Source organism: Haemorhous mexicanus, chromosome 26 (genome assembly GCF_027477595.1).
Source record: "Haemorhous mexicanus isolate bHaeMex1 chromosome 26, bHaeMex1.pri, whole genome shotgun sequence".
NCBI classification, from domain to species: domain Eukaryota; kingdom Metazoa; phylum Chordata; class Aves; order Passeriformes; family Fringillidae; genus Haemorhous; species Haemorhous mexicanus.
The window spans coordinates 5,541,024-5,563,017 of record NC_082366.1 but is presented as its reverse complement, the minus strand read 5'-3'; the positions used below and the strand labels follow the sequence as shown (position 1 = coordinate 5,563,017).

The following is a 21,994-nucleotide window of genomic DNA, read 5'->3' as shown; positions in this document are numbered from 1 at the left end:
TGCTCAGACTACTACCTGTCTCTGCAGTGGGCAAGGTACCAGCAGCTGCTTTATTTAGCCCACACCAGGCTGACCCTGCAGCAGACAATGGTTTGGCACTGCAGCTGGGGGCTGAACTGCAGTGCAGGGATCTCTGCAGGTCCCCAGGCTGCCCAGACTGGGATAACCCACTCCTCTGACACACTCCTTGGCCTCCTTTTAACACCCTTCTCTTTCCACCCTCCAGTAAAGCACACCCCTCCTGTGGCAGACTGGATTGTATTTCCCCTTCCTGGCAGCACTTTCAGGACAAGGAAGGCAGCTGGCCTGGCTGGCTTTTTGGTCTGTCCCCTCCCTCTGCCCCAGGGATCAGACAGCACAGGAATCCCATACCTTCCACCAAAGCTGGTCACATCAGGCTTCCTAAGGATAGAGAGGGGTGTGGAAAAGACCTGCAAAACACCTGAGACACTGACCTTTGAGAAAGTTCCTCCTGGAAGCAGGTGCACGTGCAGGGCATGAGGGGGGCAGCACACACCTCTGTGCTGAGGCACTGAGGGGCCCTTGGCCTCACAGCATCAGCACCACAGCAAAGCTGCAGTGGCTCTGCAGGCCAAGCAGAGCTCTATGCCAAGAGGAAGCATTGCTGCTACTCCTTCTCTTCTAAAAAGCCATCAAATTCAGACTATATACAACATATATAGAAATAACTTTTAATTAAAAAACCAACCTTGCATCAAAGATTATTGTATCAGACATTGAGGCAAGATTCAAGTTTAAGACAAACCAGTGTTAAAAAAGTGTTTAAAAAAATAATCAGAATGTGCAATAAACTACAATGTAGCAATAGGATGTAGTGTTGAAACTTTACTGAACTGTTTTCATATGCCCAGTGTGTATTTCCTGTCATTTTGACCAAAAAAAAAAAAAAAAATTGACACTAAAACTGGGTCATCTGTCCAGTGCCATTCCAGATATTACACATGGAAGAAAACTGCACAAAAAACAGAGACTCCTCTTAAATTGCCTTCAACTGTCCTACACAGAAAAACTGCCTGTTGATGGATTACACCTACATTCAATGTTTAATCTTTGTTAATACCTCTTGGGATTGCAGATACATTCCAAGCTGTGCTATTCAGATGCAAGTTTAAACAACTTGCCTTTGTTTTCTCCCTGTGCATGCATTGGGAAATGAGAAATCTTTCCAGAATCACAATGGAAAGCTTTGGGGCTTTTTTTTTTATTGCTCTTCAAGACATCAATCATCTTTTCCTTTCCTGCTAGTCACCAAATGTTGGCATACTTAACGAGACTCTTACAAGGCACTGTACAGAAATTGGAACAAGACTTTAACATATTAAAGCAAAGTATTATGAGCCTCATTAGCTACTGAAGGACTAAGGAAACAAGATGATCCAAACCACAACATTCCAGGGGCTGTGTCACTGATTTGGCTCCACCCCTGTGTTCTCCTGTCTCTCCCTCCCCACAGGCTTGAAGCACAGACCCTGCTGCCCCCTGTGTCAGATACACTGACCGAGGCAATGCAATGCACTGGCTACTTCTACCTTATTGCTTGAGGACTTCACCATGAAACATGCCCTGGCACTACTGAGGGCCATGACAAGCTAGATGCAAGGCTTCCAGATGTTTGAAGTGCTGGTTCTCACCTCCCCTCACCTCACACGTGCAGTTAGAGACAGGTTTTTGCCCTATGGTCATGCCACACAGGAGAATAATCTGAGGCCAATGCTTATCCCCACTGTTTTCAAGTAGTTTTTCTGTGTTCAGTTGAAGTTGTTGGAAAAGGTAAACAGCATCTCCTGCTGCACCAGAGTCCTCTAGAACCAGATATGCATTTGAAAACAAACAAACAGAAAAGGATGATTATTGACAAATGTGGCAATATGACAACAGAAAGTGAATGGTGCCAGCAATTTATGTGCGCCCACTCCCGACATTGGGAATATTAGACTTCCAGCTTGAAATAATTACTTTCTCTTGGGGTTCAGGAAGAAGAAAGTGTTGTCTTTGGGATTTATCCTGCCTGTTACAAAGCAAGAAAGAAAATATATTACACGCAGCTAACAGAAAGGTTTGGAATTGTGCTGTCATATGCTGTGTGAACGAGAGATTTTACCTTACACTTCTCTCCACCTTAATTGGCTTTCTTAATGAACCACATTATTCCCTGTCACCTTTGTTTCCTTGTACTGTTGCTTCCCAGGCAAATGCTTTTGCAGTCTTCTGACTCTTGGGTAGATTGTTTTCTTGGTGCACAGCCATTGTCTGGCACAGCAGTGGGTGTGCCTGGAGTGCAGGAGGAGTTGCTGGGGAAAGTTGCACTTGACATTTCAGTCTGATTCGTTACTTGATCTTGGCACAGTAAAGCTTCTACCTCTTCATCATTTAGTGGAAAAACTCGAAGTTCCCACAGCCCAGACTGAAAGGAAGCAGAAGAGTAGGAGTGAGGGTAAAAAAAGAGTATAGAGGATGAAAAGGGATTTCAGTTGAGTCTGAACTGATTAACTGTGTGCAGAATCATGTGCTATCAAGTAACAAATGAGTGTCTTTCTTTACAGTGTTTGCAGGGCTCTTCAGACAAAGAATACAACACTGCCAGGCACCAAGATGTAAGCTGGCTGCATAAGGGTTTGAAGTAATAATAGACCTGCCCTTGAACAGGCAAGGAAACTTTTCCACAGTGCCAGACCCTCAGGATGCCTGACCCCCTAAGGACCAGGCCTGTCTGGAACCTTGGCCAACACCACTGAAAAAAACCCCAGCCCGAACCCAGTCCTTCCATATTTGCCTCAAAAACATGTGCCATGTGTACTGAGCAGGGAAACCTGCTGACAGGTCTGGGGTTAATCTACAAAGCACAGAAATATAGTTTGAAACAGAAGCACATTAACTGAGGTGACAGTCTGAGATTCTGGTCAGTGAGATAGGAGAGTATCTTCAGGTTTCTGCAGAACTGACCAGAGCTGGAAGCTATTGGAAGCTCACCCACCTTCTCTTCCTGGCTCTCCCTGCAGAGTGGTGCCAGCCCTGAACAAACAGAGCTGTGGGTTTCCAAAGCTGGCTCAGGAGCAGGGTCAGCAGTGCAATGGTCTTTCTGCACCACGTCCTGGCTGTGTCGACCATCAGCATTTTTGCTGTAAGATCTAGTGCAGAATTAGAAATGAGTTTTAAGAGCTACTCCCTGACCTTTCACATTGCCATGAGCAGTTCACATTTTCTTTACAAAGTGCTCAGTTTCTCCATACATGGTACCTCCTTTCTGCTTGCTTAAACCAAAAGGGCAGAGGAAAACTGGTGTGGTTCTTGACCTTGCTGGCTGGAGCCAAAGCAAAGCACTGTGTGGAGGAACTAAGTGGATAAAATGGGTGGGACAGGCACACTCTGGCTGCAGACAGCTAGTGACTGCATCTTGCTCCATGTGCTCACCAGAACTGTGATTTTGGACAGAAGAAATCAGAGCCCCAGGCTGTTCCACTCAGGAGAGTGGCCTCACCCACAGGAGCCCGTGGGGTCCAAACTGCACTGTCAGCACTGTGCCAAGTGCAACTCAAGAGACAAGTCCTTGGGCTCCCCCTTGCCATTTCTGCTCTGGACTCAAGTGCAAAGCAATCAAAACTGTAGTAAGATTAAAAATGTTGACCTCACTTTTAATAGAAATTTTAACTAGGTATAAAATAGTGGCATGTATCTGAAATGCCAGGTGGAATCCTGACCTTGCTCATGTCAGTGAGCAGTTCACTTCTGAATTCAAGCAGCACTAAGATTTTATCAAGGAGTTCAGTTTCAAAATTAAGGTACATGCAGGATTTTTAATTTTTCAGCACACTTTCTAAAGTTGGGACATTTTATGTTCAAAACTGCTTAAAATAAAGTTCCTCGATATATCTCAGCTCTGTTTTTTTCCTGCATTAAAAAAAGCTATCTTTGACTATTTATTCCTAGTGTCATGGTTCACCTTCAGGCAAGAGCCAACACAAGCATGTGATAAACACCAGAAAAAGTTATTCCAACATTTATAGGCTGCATTTTGCCCTGGCAGACTGTAAAGTGATTTATGGGAATCATTTTCTCAGGGCCAAACTGCAGATGCAGCTTTACAATGTTTATTCTGATATACACTACTACTTTTTGCAAGACTTTTAGTGGTTATATTTAAATCTGATGAGTTCTGCCCCAGATGGCAAGCCTGTGAGAAAGAAAGTCATTGTGTGAATGGTTCAAAGTGTAAGGCCCTTGGCACAGCCCAGGACCCTTCAGTAACACATCTCTGAACACCGAGGAGTTTCATCTGAGTCAGGTGAGTGAAGAAGGTCTCATGATACACTGGGTGGCTAAAGCATGGTAACTGGGAGTGGCATAGCCTAGCAGAGCTCTGTGTTCAGAGAGGAGAAGAGATTTGTTTAGTAATGCCAGGTCACTAACATGCCCAGTCTCTCTAAGTATGCATGCCTCAGCACTGCCTTCCCTTACCACCCACAAAGTTCAACATACCTGCTGCTGTCCCTGACGAGTTAATTAATGAGTGCCTCACTTCTGGCACTGCTGTACCAACCCCACCAGGTTCAATAGGAAGGCTCTCATCAAAGCCAATACACCTGCCTGCTGTTCCTCCTGGGCCAGCAGCTCTGCTCCCACAGCGACCACCTGGCGCGCTCTCGCTCCTCGTACTTGGCGTGGCGCAGGGAAAAGGCTTGGTCTGACAGGTCCTCTGCCTGTGGGGAGACAGGAGAGCTGTCAGTGTCAGCATCACTGAAACAACACCAGCCACCTTCATACAGACCAGATGATACATAATTCTGCAAAGGTCTACTCAACAAACAAGTGCTTTCACTACAAAGGCACATTTACACACTCAGTTTATGAGCCCTGGTGTCATCCTCAGTTTATGGGATGCTGTCATTTTAGCTTTATTTCTTCACGTGTCTCTGGTTGATCTGAATGGATACACAAGTTATGCCCTGCCATGCAACTAACACATTTTTCTCTGTGGTGAGAGGCAGAAAATTTAAAGGATGAGTATTCATTTGCAAATCAAGGCAGTGTTAAAAGTATGTAATAAAGACAAGCAAAAATTCCAAGTTTCCAGAGACTGCTTTAGAAGGAGGCTGGGAAGCAGCAGGATTTGCCAGGTGCTCTTTAAGCACTGAGAAATAGGTTGAGATCACCAAGGACTTTGATAACTCCAGGGAGGGGAAGTCAGTGAACCTGAGGTGCCACATTCCTGCTGTGAAACCAAGCAGAAAATGGCTTCTGCTTTGAAGATCCTATTTCTTACCCAGTGGTTTGCAGGATCCCAAGTGCAGCTTAAACCAGCCCTAATGGAAGTAAAACAAGAGCCAGATTTTGAGGTAAAAGATTGCACCCTGACTTTCACTGTGAAAGTACCATCCCTGTTTCTCTGATGGCAGCACACCAGAGTTTGTTCCTTAGCCAGGGCTGGCTGAGGAGCACTTTGCTGCTCCTCCCCCTCACTCCCCTGATGGCAGGGGGAGTTCTTGGCTGGATCCCTCCAGAACAGCTCACTGTTGTTTCAAAGTGCTCCAAACCATTCAAAGTTCACCTAAAAAGCTGAGGCTGGCAGGAGCATTTGAGTGCTGCAGCCATGGATTTTATGCCAGCTAGTCCCAACTCAAAAGCTGAGAAATTCTTGGAAAGAACAATTCCTGGTCATAGGAGCTGTGAAGCTGCACTGCCAGATCAGTCCTAGACAAGAATTATACTAATAATTGGGGTGGGGGGGGTAGGTCATGAAAATAAACTGCCTTTTTTTTTTTTTTCTAAAGCAAAATCCTCAGTGGAGTTGTACAAGCACCACCATTTATCTTCCAAGTGAGCCTACAAAACAGAGAAGCAAATGCACTGTGCTCCCTGCAGTGCCAAGCAGTGCCACAGAGCCCCTGGCAGTGCTGCACTTGCTGTGTTCTGTGGAAGCCACCCCATACCAAGACTCTCAGCACTGAGGTGGTTCACAACCAATCAATGTTACCCCAAAATCATTTTGATTTTAATCAGACACAGAACTGTGGCTGCCCAGCTCCTCCTCGGCCCAGCACTTGACAGGAAGCTCCAGACAAACAGGCTGCATCACTCCTTGCTGAAGGCTCCTTCATTGCTTTTATTTATTTATGTTGAACACAAACCACTTTGTTAGCTGCTGGTTTCCTTTCATGCAAGTGAACTTAATGGGCTTCCTCCTCTCTCTGAAATTCAGCAGCTCTGTCACTTGGAGAGCATCCAAACAGGGCTACATCTCACTTCACATTCTGTCTTTCCAAGGTCAATGATGTATAGCATGAAAGTGAGAATTTTATTAACTACAAAAGTGTTATTCCCTTGGGGGAAATTCAGGGCTTTTCTGTGCTCAGATTTCCTTTGAAGTGGAAACAAAAGATAATTTAGAAAAGAAAAACTTAGGAATTTGGAAACACTTTTCTTAGCAAATTGCCAAAACTTTTCATGCTGGGAAGAGATTTCATTTTTAACAAGTTTCCATTCAAAAATCAAAGTCCATGTTCCTCTCCAAGTGAAGAGTTTTGAAAAACACAGAAATAAGCCTTGTTTGTTTTGCATAGCTGGTGATAGCATATTTAACCACTTGTTTATTTAAAAAAGAGTTCTACCCCATTCTTTTGAACTGTACATTTTCTTATTTAAGAATTATTATCTGTTCTATGGATAGAAAATTTCATGACATCAGAATAAAAAGTCTCTACTTGGTTCACTAGAGCCTCTGCCACTCCTGGCATTTCCTCCAACAACTTTAGATTAATTTAAAGTTCTGCAGCAGGAGGAATGTGGTGGTTTTTCCTCACTAAGGTTAGTTTGAAAAGGGACAAAAGAAGTGTCATTCCTCAGAGGATGGATCTGGCAGGGATGTTGAGAGAAAAGGCTGTGGGGAAGGCCTGTTTGTGAGGCATGTCTAATGATTTCACTCACAGAAAACGAAGCTTTGGATTCCCCCATGACACTGCAGCACACTGTGCAATAATGTTGGTTAGCACCAGGAATATTTCTGAAAGGTTCTCAAAACAACAAAATGTGTGTTTCACTCTTTGGCTCCACGGGAAACTCTGAGTCACAGGCCATGAAAACACTTATGCAAAACTAATTGCACAAGGAATTACACCAAAGAATTTTTCATTACTAAAACAACTACAAAATAAACTTGAACATTACAACTGAGCCTTTCCAGAAGCTTTGACCTGGACAAAACAAATTAAAACCAAAACATAACAGGAAAACCTGTGCCACACCCTCCCATGCCTTAAAGCAATAACACTGCAAATTCATACATGCAAACCAGGAAACTCAAATGTTGTTTCCAGAAAGTATTTTTAGAGCAGACACAGATAGCAGATTAACTTTTGCATTGCCAATGTTGTTCTTATAAGGCAAAATTTCCAGAAACAAAAAAGCAGCCATAAAAGGGAAGCTTTTTGTTCTCAAAGGCACAAGGAACAGGCCTGACTCCCAGCAAGTGCTCAGCTCCCATCCTTGGAAGTGTGGCTCACGTGGAGCCCAACAAATTGGGGATCTCACATGTATTTGTCACTTAGTAAATGTTGGATGCAGGTCTATTGCATGGATATGGGTTGTTGCATAAATGAAGAAGACAAAGAAGACAAAGATTAAGACAACAAAGACAATGAAGATGAAAAAAGTTATGCAGTGGAAGAAATCCCTGACTACTGCTTGACACAAGGACAACTCTGAAACTTCAAATTTAGCTATGCAGAAGATAGAGAAGCAAAGAAACTATTATGTAGTACCACAAAAAATTTAAAGTTTAAATCATTTCCAGCACTCCCACAGGCTACTATGCAGTGAAGTAGAGAAAAAGAGCATTTTATATAAAAGCAGAAAGCATATTTTGCCTTCCCTTGTGTTAAGTGAATGACCTACTGAAGATTGCCTTGACTTTAGCCCATGGAGGAATTACAGGAGTGTCAGAGCATGAGTGCAGGTAATGGTGGTGTTTCCTCATGTCCTTTTACAGGCTTCCTCAGTAGCAAATACAACTCAGCTCAAAGCTAGAGGAAGCTGAAGAATTATGATCAATCACCTTTTCTCAGTACTCTGAAAAACATCCAAACTAACTGACAGCATCCCAGAAGAAAGGGGGGAATTGGCAAAGGATGATTTACACAAACAAGACCATCAGCACTTTTCTCTGTCTGACATCTCTCCCCCTCATTCCAGGCAGGGGCTGACAGATGATACAGAATCAGAGGGCCACAGCAGGAGGCAAAGCTGCTGCATTGTTAACTCCAGTTATTTCCTAGCCAGAGGATGAATCATACAGGATTGAGAGTCATGCCAAACACAAATGTACTGGGTGGGCTGATTCAGACATTAGCCCATGAGCTTCAGAGAGAAACCTCCAAGTCCCTTCAGCAAAACACACTAAAAGCACAAGACAAATCATCTTTATGGGATCTGAAATCTAAGCAAGAAATCCACTGATTCCATGCAAGCTCCTTGAAGCCCTGAATGCAAATCACTGTGAAATTCTTCACTCCCCCCCGATGAAAACAGCAATGAACAGGAGATGCTCAAGGGACAGAGTGCCCTTGCTGCCTTCATTAGTTATTCTCCAAATGGTTTAATTAAATATCTTTGCAGGAGAGTTCTCCTGTGTGTGGAATTTGACGTTCCTGGTACAAAGGAAGGACAGGCACACTTCCATTACTATCTTCCACTGTAGGGACAAGACACATTTTCACAATTTGATACTTAATACTTTATTTTTGAAACTTGAAACTTACTGGGATTTGTATGAACTCAAAAAAAATACCAATTACCTCAATTATATATTGTATCTACTTTAAATAAACCAACTGGTTTAATTAAAACACAGCCTACCTCTTCTTCATCTGTTTGAGATTTTTCTAAAGGCTGAAGTTCAACAACTCTCCAGCTAGAAATAAGACAAGGAAAATCAAATTAAATTAAAGGTGCTGGTAACAGATGGCTGAAATTTATATTTTCCTTTCCCAACAAAATATCTAACCTTTCCTTTTCCTAACACAGTCTTTAATATATCCAATACAGTTTTAATAATAGTTTTCAACTTAAAAGACAATAAAAAAGCAAATTATGGATTTAAAGTACAGAACAAGCACATTTAGCACTTCAGGCAATGTGCTACTAGACAGTGAAGCAAGCAAAGGAGATTAAGTACCCTGGTTTTGAAATCTAAACATGTTCTCTTTCTAAAATAAAGGAGAGAAAAGTCTCTGGAGTCATGGATTGTAGGCTACACTGTATGGAAAGAAATAAGCCTATTCTACTGTATCAGAATGGCTAAATTAAAAAAAAAAAAGCTAAATCCACTTTGCTAATTCACAGAAAATAGTTTACTACTTTCTTATGCACACAAAAAAGACAGCAATCTCCAAAGAACCGTTCAGAGCGTGCCAGCCTTAGGGTTTATCACAGGCCATAACTACAGTTAAGATGATATAAATCCACTTCTACTTTTGGCCAGTCTGTGCATCTGCCACATCCCTGTGCACATCAGACTCTTTCTCCTGTGCTGTCAGCTGCCCACTCTTCCCTCAACTTGGGTCACATGAACTGAAATGCACAGATAAAAACCCAAGTGCATGAAAAGATCATCTTTAATACCATAACATTTCCTAACTCCTTTTAAATCATATTCTTAGATAATGTTCTCAGGTTCATTTTCATGTCTTTGCAATTCAAGAGGTTGTGAACAAACCTTGGAGTAAGGATTTCTTTGTACTGTAGTTTCTCCAGCTTTGAGGGTGCCACCAGTGACATGGGAATAACAATGTTGTCTATATCATAGGAGCTCTCACTTCTCAACCTCCTCCTGGAGTTATGCTGAAAATCAACACCAGAGGATCAGCTCCAATGAGAGGAAATACATTTTAGCAGATAAACAGTAGAACCTCCCGAGGAGAAAGACTGAAATTTAATGGAAACAGACTATTCTAAAGTGCTCATTTATGTGTTCTTTGACGATGACTGACTCCAGAGAATAAAGGAGTGTGTGTTGTGTAAACTGTGTGGGATGCACATTTAAACTCAGCTCTGAATTAAAACATGACAACTCACAGAACACCAGTACACCACTAGGCTTAGCAAAAGCATGGGCCCTGAATCTGAATATTGTTGTGGATTTTCCATTAATTTCAGTAAAACAGAGTGTTTCTGTAACTCTGTGAGCCAGAGATTTTCCATTAATTTCAGTAAAACAGTGTATTTCTGTAACTCTGCTGCTCCTCAGTAAATTATATACCAGGGACTTTGCTTGTATTTCTGCACAAAGGGTTTTAAATAGGGAAACTGAGAGTCAACAAATTTTGGGACTTTATTTGCACCATGAGGCTATTTTATATGGCTGCACCAAGAAAAAAAGGGGTCTTAAGTGCCCTAGTGTAAAACTGGGAACATAAATCATGGTGTATTAATGAAATCTGGAAAAAAAAAAGCCCCAATGCTAATAAATCAAATTTACACTCCAGTTATATGATCTGCAAAATTATTTTATAAACAAGTACACATACTCAATCTGGAATAAATTAGTTAAGGTAATCCCCTTAATTCACTGTAAAATGCTCACTAAATCAGATGTAAAAGGCAAGTGGTTTTTTTAATGTGCACAACTCTCTGCTGATACCTCAGCTGAGGCAGTGAGACATTTTTGGTTTACCTGTGATGAAGAGCTGGGAGTGGGCCGGGACATGGCACTGACACTGCTGGTGGGGGTGAGGCTGCTGTGGGACTCAGGCTCTGCATGCTGGAAGGAGAAGCTCTCAAACCGAGCGCTGCCTTCACCTGGCAAAAAAAACCAGCAATAAACAAGAGATACTGCCTGTTGGCTATCAGACTGCAGACATTCTTCCACACTGTAATAGTGAAGTCATTTCTAGAAACCCACAGTGAGACACTTACAATTTACTGGATACTAAAAAAAGCCATCTAAAGAAATACTTGCTATTCATCCTGTCATTGTTGTTCCACAAAACTCATCCCTCTTATTCTACAAAGGATTTCTTCTCATGAAACCAGCTTCATATGGGCAAATCCTGACTCTTTTTTTCAGGAGCTGTCATTGACTACACACAGAGCAAACACAATCTGACTTAGATTCCCCCTGTTCCTCAGCAGCAGTTGGGGTGTATCTCACAAGTCAGAACTCCTTGTTTCCTCCTTAATAAATGATAAAACTGGCAGTAGGGGTAACAAACAAAATCAGTTTAGATTCTCCAAACCAATAGCCAATCAAACTGGTTAGATCAACCAAACCAATCTCTTCTGATGCACTGCTCCAGATAAATTTTAATTCCTCTTTACTCCCATTCAGTCCCAGTATAAGCAGCATTTAGAGGAATTCACAATTTATCCACCTGCTCTGCTTTCCTTCTACCTCATTTCCATTAAGAAAGGAGATCTCAGACTTAATATACCAATGACCAAAAAGAAAGAGTATATTCCACCATGGAAAAGGAGGTAAGACTGATCCTGAAGGCTGTATTGCCCAGGCTGGGTCAAGGTAATGAACTACCATCTCCTAGGCAGCTCTACTCCCTGGCACACAGCTTTTATTTTTGGCCTTGTTCATTAGGCTGACCTTCCTCATGGATAATTTCTCCTAGACAGAGCCCAAATTAGGAATAAATATGTAGTACTACACCCATAGCACTAATAAGCTAGATCTTGTGCTCCTGCTCATGAATGCACCACAGAACAGTTTTCTGGCACTGGAATGATCCTCATGATAAAAGACTGCTTTTTTGGTTCCATTTATAAAAAAACTAAATCCTATTGTCAGAAGACTAATGGTAACTTCAAAAGGTTTATAGCAAGATGTTTTCTCTCTTACTAGTGCTCCCAAGTAACTCCAGCTGTTGATCTCAGTGTGCAAGACTAGACTTTGGGAAACAGTAATACTGTGTCAGCATCCACCTCTTGGGGACCAGCAAGGGGAGAGGTGGCATGGGAAGCAGGATCACTGGTGGTGAAAGGGGGGAGGGCACAGCACCCCCTTGGAGACAGGCACAGAGGGCAAGAGAAGGATGTACTGCACCAGGGGAAGGACTCAAAGACATCCCTCACCTAAATCCAAAGCAGATTTCAGTGTGCCCCCCCACAGCATTTATTCTCTCCTAAGACTTTCTAACTGATTGGGTGATCTTGCTTTGGAGATGTGGATTGTGGTTTTTGGGGTTTGTTTTAATCCTAGATCCTAATTTTTTATTAACTCATCTCTGCAGTAATTCCTGTATTTCCATCTCTAGTGAAAGATAACAGTTTTGCCTGGATATGCATCACCAGTTAATTTTTCCACAATGTTAACTGATCATTTATACCTTTTCATTCTTTCCTAAGGGAAATTTTAAACTAATATGCTCTTGCTCAGTGACTTACTTTCTTCAAATGTCTTGTGAAGAATTTTGCCAAAGGTTTTCCAAAAGTTACATAAATGAATCTGTAACAGAATCTGTTGGGCTTTCATTTCTAACAGCCTGAAGAGGTAAGATGCCATTTATCTTTACAATGGTAAATTTTGTATCACATTGTTCTACAGAACTTTTAGGGCATTTCCTATTAACTCACCAACTGCTGAAGCAGAGATTCAGTGGCTTAAAATGGAACAGTAACAAGGGTAAAAACACAGTAAGAACTGGCTATTCACAAGTCCTCTTAAAAATCTGGAAGGGATCCAGATCCACACATGACAGTACACAACAAATGAAATACAGAGGACAAAGATGCCAGGAATAGTAAATGTTTCATTGGGCACATGATGTAACAGATAACTTTGCAATGTTTGTTTCATTGACTACTATTAAAAAACCCCTTTTGTACTAAAAACGCCACCCAGCATTAGAAGAACATAGCTGAACTGCTGAGCAGTTTCCTTTAAGAGTACTCCAAAAATAAAATACAGCAGCTTGTCTCACTCTGTATGTACACTTAAGAAGAAAGATGATTACTATGCTTTAAAATAGCAAATTATTTTCATGGTGTTCTAAGTCTGTTTCTTCATGAGTTTCATAACAATATCCTTTTTGGAGACAACTTTTAATTCTCAGAGCCCAGTGATAATCCTACAGTACATTTTTTAAAAGATGTAGTAGTCTCTTGCAGTGCTATTTTTCTCTTACCTACTGCTGTCTCACTTAGATGCCTTTTCTTTCTTCCTTCTGACAGCTGGTCAGGTGTTCCTAACACCAACTGAGATTTGGAATTAGACAAACAGCCACTGCTCCACTGTTTGACAGAAACATGGGGATTGTAGTCTGTAACAGAAAAAGCGTGCATCAAGTTGAGAAATTACTTTTCATGGGTACAATTTACAGGAAATCTCAACTGCTGAACTATTTATAATAGCCCCAAACTTCTGATAGGAATCCAGAGAATACCAGGACTGAAGGCAGGCACCTGGACCAAACTCCTCCCACTTGCAGTATCCTCCTGCAGCTCTGGGGGGATCATCTCAGGGCAATCAGGGAGAACCTGACACTGTGCTCTGAGAAGGGATTCCTCTTCCACCTAAAGTTACCTTCAGTTACCTTCTCTGATAACCTGCTTTGTGACAAGTTTATAAACTGAACCTTTTCATGGCAGAAAATACTGACAAATGAATGAGAAACAGCCTTGCAAAGGCTAAACCATTTTGCTTTACATACCATTGTCAGCAGATACTTTAAACTCCCCTCCCAAAGATGAGGTATCAGCAGGTTCTCCTTTGATGTCATCCTTCCTTAATAATGTTTCAAAGTATATGTGAAGAGGAATATCTAATAAAAAAACCAGAAATCCAAAGGAATAGAGTCTGTATTAGAAAGATGGCAACCTCTGAGCCAATGAATTATGCATCAAAATTAGAGCATTGATTCACCCATCACATTCAACACAATCTGTGAGCAATATTGCTAAGGACTGAAACAGACTCTGGAGGGTACTGAGTGAGAATAACACTGGGGTCTTCAATCTTGACCAGCTCCTGCACAAAACCCAGCAGAGCAGAGAGCACTCAGTGCACTCCTCCTGTAAAGTGAAGAGGCTTTGGTTCAGCCTTTTGGGTACAAGGCATTAATGCTTTTGGAATTTGTTACTGCTGGGAGCCTGCAGGTATTCTCCAGGTACATTCCCCCTCTGTCTCCCTGGAAAAGTCTACAGCAGGGCAATGCAATCCATTTTCTGATAGGAGTTCTGATGCAGAATTAGTCTGCAGGACATTTCAAGTGGTAAGGAATCTACCCCCTGTTGTAAGGCAGGGAGGCTTAAAAATGGAATGAAGCTGGAAACATTTTTTTCCTCCTCCATCCTGGCAAAGTGTCCAACAGTAGCCACAGCACAGTCCAAAGCTTTTAGGTTTTTCAGGATGACAAAGCTCTTTTTTTTTTTTTGAGAAAACAAAAGTATAATTCCTGTACTGGTCAGTAACTATCTGGAAATAGGTTTTTCCTACAACAACAAAAAAATCCCACAAAAATTCAATCCCTGCTGCAGCATTTTGAAGTCCCAAGTACTGCCAAGTTATTTTATTTTGAAGTCCCAAGTACTGCCAAGTTGCACCTGCACTAATTTCAGGGCTGAGTCAGAGACAACATTCTCTACATTACTGTCCAAAAAAACTACAAGATCAGATGACAAGAAACCATAAAACTTCAAAGATAATCAAAAAAGCTGACTATCACAAAAATAATTTGAAAACCTAAATAAAGCTTTTTAGACCTAGTCCAAAGGGCCTGAACAGAAAGTTGCATATGAAAACAACACAACCATGGGATTGTGTTGGCAAAAGCACCCTCTCTAAAGGACTGACCCTCACTCAGACACACCATGAAACACCCAAGCACACCTTTTTTCATGACCAGTCTTTCAAAGCTGTAAGCACATTGCTGGTATGAGAAACCTAGAAGGTGTGTTTTTCAAAAATCAGGATCAAGGCAACATTTTCATTTAGTCTAAACTCATGTATTTTGACAGTGTGAAGTTTTCTGTTAAGAAAACTAAGTCCTAAAAATCATTGGAAAGACAAGTTAGTCCACAACCTGTACAGCTGTCACAAGCACAAGCACTCTGTTAAGTCATGGCATTCCTTACCTGAAGGGAATGATAAGACTGGGTGGAAGGAAGAGTCCAGCTCTTGCACATAATCTAGGATTTTAGATTCTGTGCTGTACTCACTGCTGCTCAAAGTGGAGGCTGGCACCACACATGGCAACTGAGCTTTATATGGAAAGGAGGCATCTCTAGATGGAAAAGTCTGCAAGAATACACAGAAATAAAGGTTAACTTTTCCTTCACTCATGTCCTTCAAATTAGACCAGAAGAGGGAAAAAATCCAACAAATCAACAACTCAGTGAGTGACACACTTTAATATGTGAATGGGAAGAACATTCCAACAATCTCCAGATAGTCTAAATATGAGTCTAAATATGACTTACCTTCCCTTACTATGGACAACAGTGCTCAACACAAAGAACACAAACTGCTCCTTCAATTAGCACCAGGAAACAGCTGTCAAAGCTTTCAGATTAAATGAAACTGCTTCCAATCATTCCTTTATCTATCCAGTGACAAACAAACACCCCTTAAAATTTGATTCCAGGATAACAGGCATGATATAAATGCACAAAGAAACCTAACACCAGACTAAATAGAGGGGTCTCATTCATTTATCCCCTTAGTAAGATTCTCAACATCAGTATCTTTAGGCACTTTGAGCACACACATTTTAATGCAAGAAACTGTACTGAACATTTTGAGCATACTGTGTACTTACACAAACCAAAAAGGCAAAGTCTTGTCATTATTTAAACATCAGATAGGCAGCAGAAAGAAGATATACAGCAATAAACACAGAGAGGGATGCATTAAGAACTGATTGATAGGTAGCAACAGGAATCACTAGAAAGAGGAAAGGTGCAAAGAAAGATTCATTTAGCTGCTTGGCTGCAAAGCTTGTTGAAGTATGGAAGGTAAAATGATGGGTGGCACAGAACTGGGAGATGGGAGGTAGCAGGACTGAGGCAAAAGGCAGGGTGAAAATGGGCAGGAAAAAGCAGGAGAGTGCAGGCCATAGACTGAGCTCTGAAAGACAGAAGGAAAGAACTAAACCTGGTGGTACAAGACAGCAGCACATAGGAGTCTGTGCTTCAGAATGTGCTACAAAAGCACTTCAGGGAAATAATTTGACATAAGCTACTTTCTTACTGGGTACTTGTGGTAGCAACCCCAAAGACACTGACATTTTTAGAGGCTTCTAGAGGTTTCTGATATTTTGCCAAATGCTGCAGATCCTGCAAATGGGAATGGAGAGAAAGGGACACTGGAGTACTTAGGGGTTATCTCAAGCCTATCACTGCACCAACAGTCACATTTATCAACCCCTGGGAAACAGTTCCAGTGTAAAAATCTGTAAGAATGAATGACATTTTCTTAGGACTTTTTATGGAAACCTGTAGCATCAAACACTACAGAAATGTCACTACACTAAAAGTGAAACACTGTGGAAAGCATGAAGGTTTTTCATTCTGACAAAAAGAAAAAAAGAGAATTCACAGGCTTACTGGCTTCCACAAGCCTCAGAGGATGCATCTAGTTCTACTGGCAGTATCACAGATTTGCAAAGATGGAGGTGTTTGTCCCCTTCCCTTCTGCCTTCATGCCTCCCTCCCTCAGAGACAGAAGTCTTGTCACACATTCAGAATAGCTGAATGTGGATGAGAAACTTCTTTTGCCACTCAGTTTTCATTGCTTTTTAACTAACAGAAGGCCTTCTTTTTTAACTTCCAGGGTTAAAGAAACAATTTCATTAACTATTATTTTAATGCACAAACTTGGTAACCAAGGGATTCTCCTTCCCAGACCACAAGACTGACATATCCCCAGAGGTACCACACCACTTGCACTGAACCAGTTTGCAGGAGACTTGGCAATAAAACAACATTTTTTCAGAAGTCAGCAATGCCAGGAAACTGTGCTGAAGCAGGTGGTGGAGCCAGTATCTAGGGATACCAAGGAAGAAGATAACAACCAGTAGACTCCACTCAATGCAACTTCTTTCCTCCCAGGTACAGACCCCTAACAAATAGCATTGCTGATCAGCAAGTAAGATAAAGGCTAGGTATGCTGGATATAATACAAATTATATGTGTGTATATGTGTATTATACATAAATTAAAATATATACACACTCTTCAAAAAACCTGGAAGTGAACAAGGGCTGGGGAAAGATTCACATGTATTTATCAAGTGACATCAACAAAAAATACCACTGGCACTAGACATGGACTGGAATGCTCCTGAACACAGAAATCATAGAACCAGCATGAGATTTAAATCAAAATAAGAGACTTGTACCCTGCAATTTAAGTACTTCTCTCCTGTCTGCTTTGGAGTGCTTCTGGACAAGCACTCACTTCTTTTTTCCAAACCACTAAATGAAAGCAGATATTCTTCTGCTCTTACTTAATCCCAGTTGAGACTGCAGAGAAGAACATGTGGCAATATGCAACTGCAAGAGCTGGCAACATGATACCAACTGTTTGCCTGTGGTATCCAAAATGTAAACCTTTGCACCTCAATTCCCAACTTTCAGGGTGCTGGTACCTTTGTAAAGTTGAATTCTGTTTTCTCCACATGCCTCAGTCCCCACAACCAACTCTTTCTCCAGCAGGTGGAATACAATTACAATGAGAATTTTCAGATTAAAAAACCTCACAATGCTCTACAACTCTGCAAAGAAACAGGGACAAAATTGATACTCACTGCTCTATTGTCTCTTACCTTTACTTAGAGCTATATTAAAGTTTTATAGATTAAAAATCTACATAGCATCAATGACATCTCTTGGCAAAACATGACTTGAAAAAAGTGGAATTAATATTAAATGAGAAACTAACAAAATATACTGGGCAAAACAAAATCCTTGTTATTAAGAAAATCCTGCAGCAAGTCACACAGATAAAACAGCAAAAAAAATAAACATCAGAGCATGTCAGCTAAGCAAACCCCTCTGAGAATTTCTGACTAGTACAACACTTGTCTGCTTTTAAAACTTTTAGTATGTCACAGATAATTTCGTTCCTTCAAGTGCAGACAAAAAAATAGCAGGGAACAGAGCTACAATTTTCCTCCCTATAGGAAAAGCATTTGCAGCAGCACAAGGCATTAGACTGGAGAATGTGGGCTGGGGAGGAAGGCAGTTATAAATGCAGCAACCACTGAGAAATGATTCAAGAGGTGTTTGTGCCTTACAGTCCTGACACTGATCTGCTACTTACAGACCTTCTGGGTTTTAATGTTTAGATACTTTTGGCCTTCTTTCTTAGCACTGAAACTGTGTGACACACATTTTATAGGAGACAATGACCCAGAGGTTGTGACCTGCCAGCTGTAACAATGCAAATGAGGGGCAGATCCAACATTTTGAACACTGCACTCTCAGACTTCCACCTTCCACTTGCAAACACTCTCCTCCTACTAGAACACACCTGCAGCTTACTCCTTTGTGCTGCTCTGCATGCAAGTTTTATCATTCATTCATCCAAACATCGAGAAGAAATGCACCACTACAATCCTGTCCTCTAGACTGAAGCACAGACTGCAACCCCAGGGTTTGCTGTGCATGACTCACAATCAAGAAATGGCTTAAGCTCTCACAAAGCTGTTTAGATAAAGAAAAAAGATACAAAACAGATTCCAGGGCCAAATGATGACTCAGGGATTATCTTGTGGTACTCAGTCATTCTAAATTAGGGGACAAGTGGATTTGGCCCCAAGGGCTGTTTCAAGTTCCCGAGGATACTGGATGGTGACAGATAAACCAAACACCCTGCATCCTGTTTTATTTATCTGCAGTCTATCTTGCCAGTCTGGAAGGTCTTCTAGAGTTTCACAGACTTCTGTATTTTCTTTTAGATACCACCCTGTGTAAGAATCATTTAACTAGCCCAGCAGGGGAAGGTGTAGTCCCTTTCAGAAAAGAAACAGCAGAGGACAATATAGGGCATCTCTCCACAGGCAATGGGAGGCTTCTAGGTCATACACACTCATTGGAAATGTATGTGGCATGGCAGGAGATAAGAGAAAAAATGTGGCTGCCTTCCCAGTGACCTTATGAACTAACAGATGGCACAGCAATTCAGTTCCATACTTTACTTTTCCTAACATGGATGTTAGGGGGGTGAGGGGGGAGGATGAGCTTCCCAAACGAATCTGAAGAGATGTGAGGGATGACACTGTGAATGCCATTCAGATGCACAAAGGGTACAACCAGCCATTGCAATGAAATCCCAACTGCAAATTCTTCAAAACTATCCCAGCATTTCTTCATGTCCCACACACACAGATCTGCATTTTGCTGTGGTTCTCTGCTCATAATTCTTTAGTCACCACCTTGCTCAAATTACTCTGCAGAGCAACATCTTCCCTCAGCACTGCCAGGCACTGCTCACTGGCTGTTCAAACCAGGCACCACCAGGAGCTGCAACATTCAGGAGATTCAGTTTGCTCCTCTGATTTTGGCAAGCTGGAATTTGTTAATTCCACATCTGCTGCAAGACTCCCAGCTTGTTTTCAGGCCAGTGATGTTAAAAAAATGGGGGTCCTCACAGATTGTGGTACCAGGGGTTATATAAATATGTTAAATTTGAGGAAATATGGGAGAGGCACTTGCTAGAGAAGGCACACTAATGTTACATTAAAAATCCAACTATTTCCTATATGCTAAGAAGTTACTCATTTTTTCTGTGAAAGACCAGAGGAAATTTGCCAGATTACTCTAGGTAACAGAAATGCATTTTCAGAGAAAACTAGATATCAATCCCAGAAACCATTCCCCATTTTGCATCCTTACCCTTGAACATCTGCCTAATCCAGAAGCCAGCCTGGCCTGATGGCCAGTGCTCTTTCATTACAGGATGAGCAATCTCATCAACAGCTGGGTAACCAAGTGTACCAAATGCAGGACTAAGAAAAGTGACAGGGCCTGTTAGAGTTAAGATTTGTTGAATGAAATGATACACTGCTGATGACTCTTAATTTAAAACCTTGATACTGATTTAGGTTTGATTGTCAGAATGAGCTGGAAATGTCCAGTCTAATTTTATCACTTAATTCCTTAGCAGAATCCCTGATCCTCTGTTTTTAACCAAAACTGTGTGAGAGGCTTTGTTCCCTGCTTTACCTTAATTTTCAAAACTTAACTGAGTTTGGCACTTGCATGATGACTGAAGCTGACAACTCCATTGCTGCCTTAATTTCTTATTTTCTCAAGAAAAAAGAGCTACAGAATCTTTTTGTAGTTCTCCACATTGCCTCTTGGTTAACTTTCTCATGGAAAGGACATTCAAAAGCTGAGTCTAAACACAGAGTTTTGAGCTGAGAGCTGCAGTAAGCATAAATAGCATTTCCCTTATGGAGTGTTTTACCCCACTGTCTTTGGGACATCTTTGGGACAAAGACACTGAAGCTGTGTCAATACAAGGCACCAGAGATGTCAAGAGTATGGAGCAGAAACACAGTGGCACCAGCTCTGATACTTCAAGCCTTAACTAGTAACCTAAAAATGTACTTTCTGCTTGCAGTCTACAGCCAAAGGTTAATTATAAATCTTTCTTTGCAGCCTACAAGTCAAGGTAAACTATCAAGCATGCAGAACAGCTAAGCTCTGTATCTGGCTGAAGGTAAAAATGTAAACTCTGCCTTGAACTCCTGCTGTCAGGCTGCAGACATGGAGTTCCTGAACACAAGCCTTTCCTGATATTCACTAGCTCTGGCCCATTTCTCAGAACACAGAGACACAGGCAGTGCTTGGAGAAATATGAAATACTTGAACCTGCAAGACAAGAGGCTTCCAGAAAGCCCTGCTATTTAGAAACTGCATCTGGAGTGAAAACCCTTCATGTTTAAAACAAAGGAAGGGAAAGTCCTCGAGTCTCTTGCTAAGGAGCTCTCTCCACAGCTGCAAGAAGCAGTTGGAGCCACAGCACGAGGTCTCCAACCTCTGTGACAGGACTGCATGGCAAACAGTAAGTCCAAGCCCACAACAGCCTCCTTGGTCAATGCAAGGAAGATGAAAAGGCTAAGTACCTAGGAGAAGGCAGAGCTCCCAGCCTCACTCACCATCCCCCTGGCCCAAACCTTCCAGGCAGCTTGCCAAGTCTTTAAGCCCCACTGCCAGGAAGCTGGGAACTCAAACAAATAAGAAACTGGACAGTTTTTCAATAAAGTATCTTGCTAAAACTAGGACGCCTCTGCCATTTTGCAGAGAATGCTGAATCAGCACAGAACATCCTTGCATGGGAAATTGCTCCCCAGACCACTGGCACACTTAGGAAATCCTAGACAGCTAGCTGAAGAGACATGGAGATTTTCCTCAATACTGCACTTAAAAAGCCAAAGTAAAATCAAGAAATTAAAACCTCTTGGGATTAGCACTGCTCTGAAGAATGAGTTCATACTGTCTCTGCTCCCAAATTAGACTGTTTCTTTAAGCACCACAGCTAAACTCATTATATATTCTTACCAGCAACATGCTATTAATATCAGATGTGAGCAGATAGCCTTACCCTGCACAAGACAATGTGTTTTTTTCCATTTTAAAATATTAATTCCTTTGTAATGCAGAAGATTCTAGGAGTTTTAAAGCACTCTGTGTCATGAAAAAGGCAATATAACTAATGAGAAACAGCAAAAATGGAAACAAGATTAAGATATTGCAATTCAATTTCCTAGAAAATAATGTGCCACCAGCTGTGTAAGCTTTCCTGTAGCTAAAAGAAATATTCTGAAAACAAGTAGGCAGATGCTTTACACTGTAGCCTGTCTCCTGAGCAGTCAGGCTTCCAAAAAAACTCTCAAGCTGTCTCTAAGATTGTACAAGGGCTTTAAAGACAACCATAGAAGACACTGATTTGATAAGCAGGACCCTGAGCTATGTTAATTTTTATGTCCAACTCATTATGAGCTCTGAGCTCCAGCAGACACATCCAGTACACT

The 21,994-nt window shown here is 41.6% G+C and overlaps 1 protein-coding gene across 7 annotated transcripts in view; it reads right to left on the bottom strand.

Moving 5' to 3' along the window:
* Nucleotides 1-669: 669 nt before the first annotated feature.
* KANSL1L (KAT8 regulatory NSL complex subunit 1 like) overlaps nt 670-21,994 on the bottom strand; it is a 53,226-nt gene continuing 31,901 nt past the window's right edge. For 5 of the 7 annotated variants that reach the window (XM_059868298.1, XM_059868303.1, XM_059868299.1 and 2 more), the window contains 9 exons: nt 15,091-15,253; nt 13,668-13,778; nt 13,143-13,277; nt 10,685-10,809; nt 9,728-9,852; nt 8,869-8,923; nt 4,606-4,718; nt 2,996-3,149; nt 670-2,425 (listed from right to left, as the gene is read on the bottom strand). In XM_059868298.1, coding sequence (XP_059724281.1) covers nt 2,177-2,425; nt 2,996-3,149; nt 4,606-4,718; nt 8,869-8,923; nt 9,728-9,852; nt 10,685-10,809; nt 13,143-13,277; nt 13,668-13,778; nt 15,091-15,253 — 1,230 coding nt within the window. In that variant the 3' untranslated portion in view covers nt 670-2,176. Of the gene's footprint in view, nt 2,426-2,995; nt 3,150-4,605; nt 4,721-8,868; nt 8,924-9,727; nt 9,853-10,684; nt 10,810-13,142; nt 13,278-13,667; nt 13,779-15,090; nt 15,254-21,994 lie in introns of all 7 variants that reach the window. The other 2 variants (XR_009489489.1, XM_059868300.1) reach the window with 2 other exon arrangements.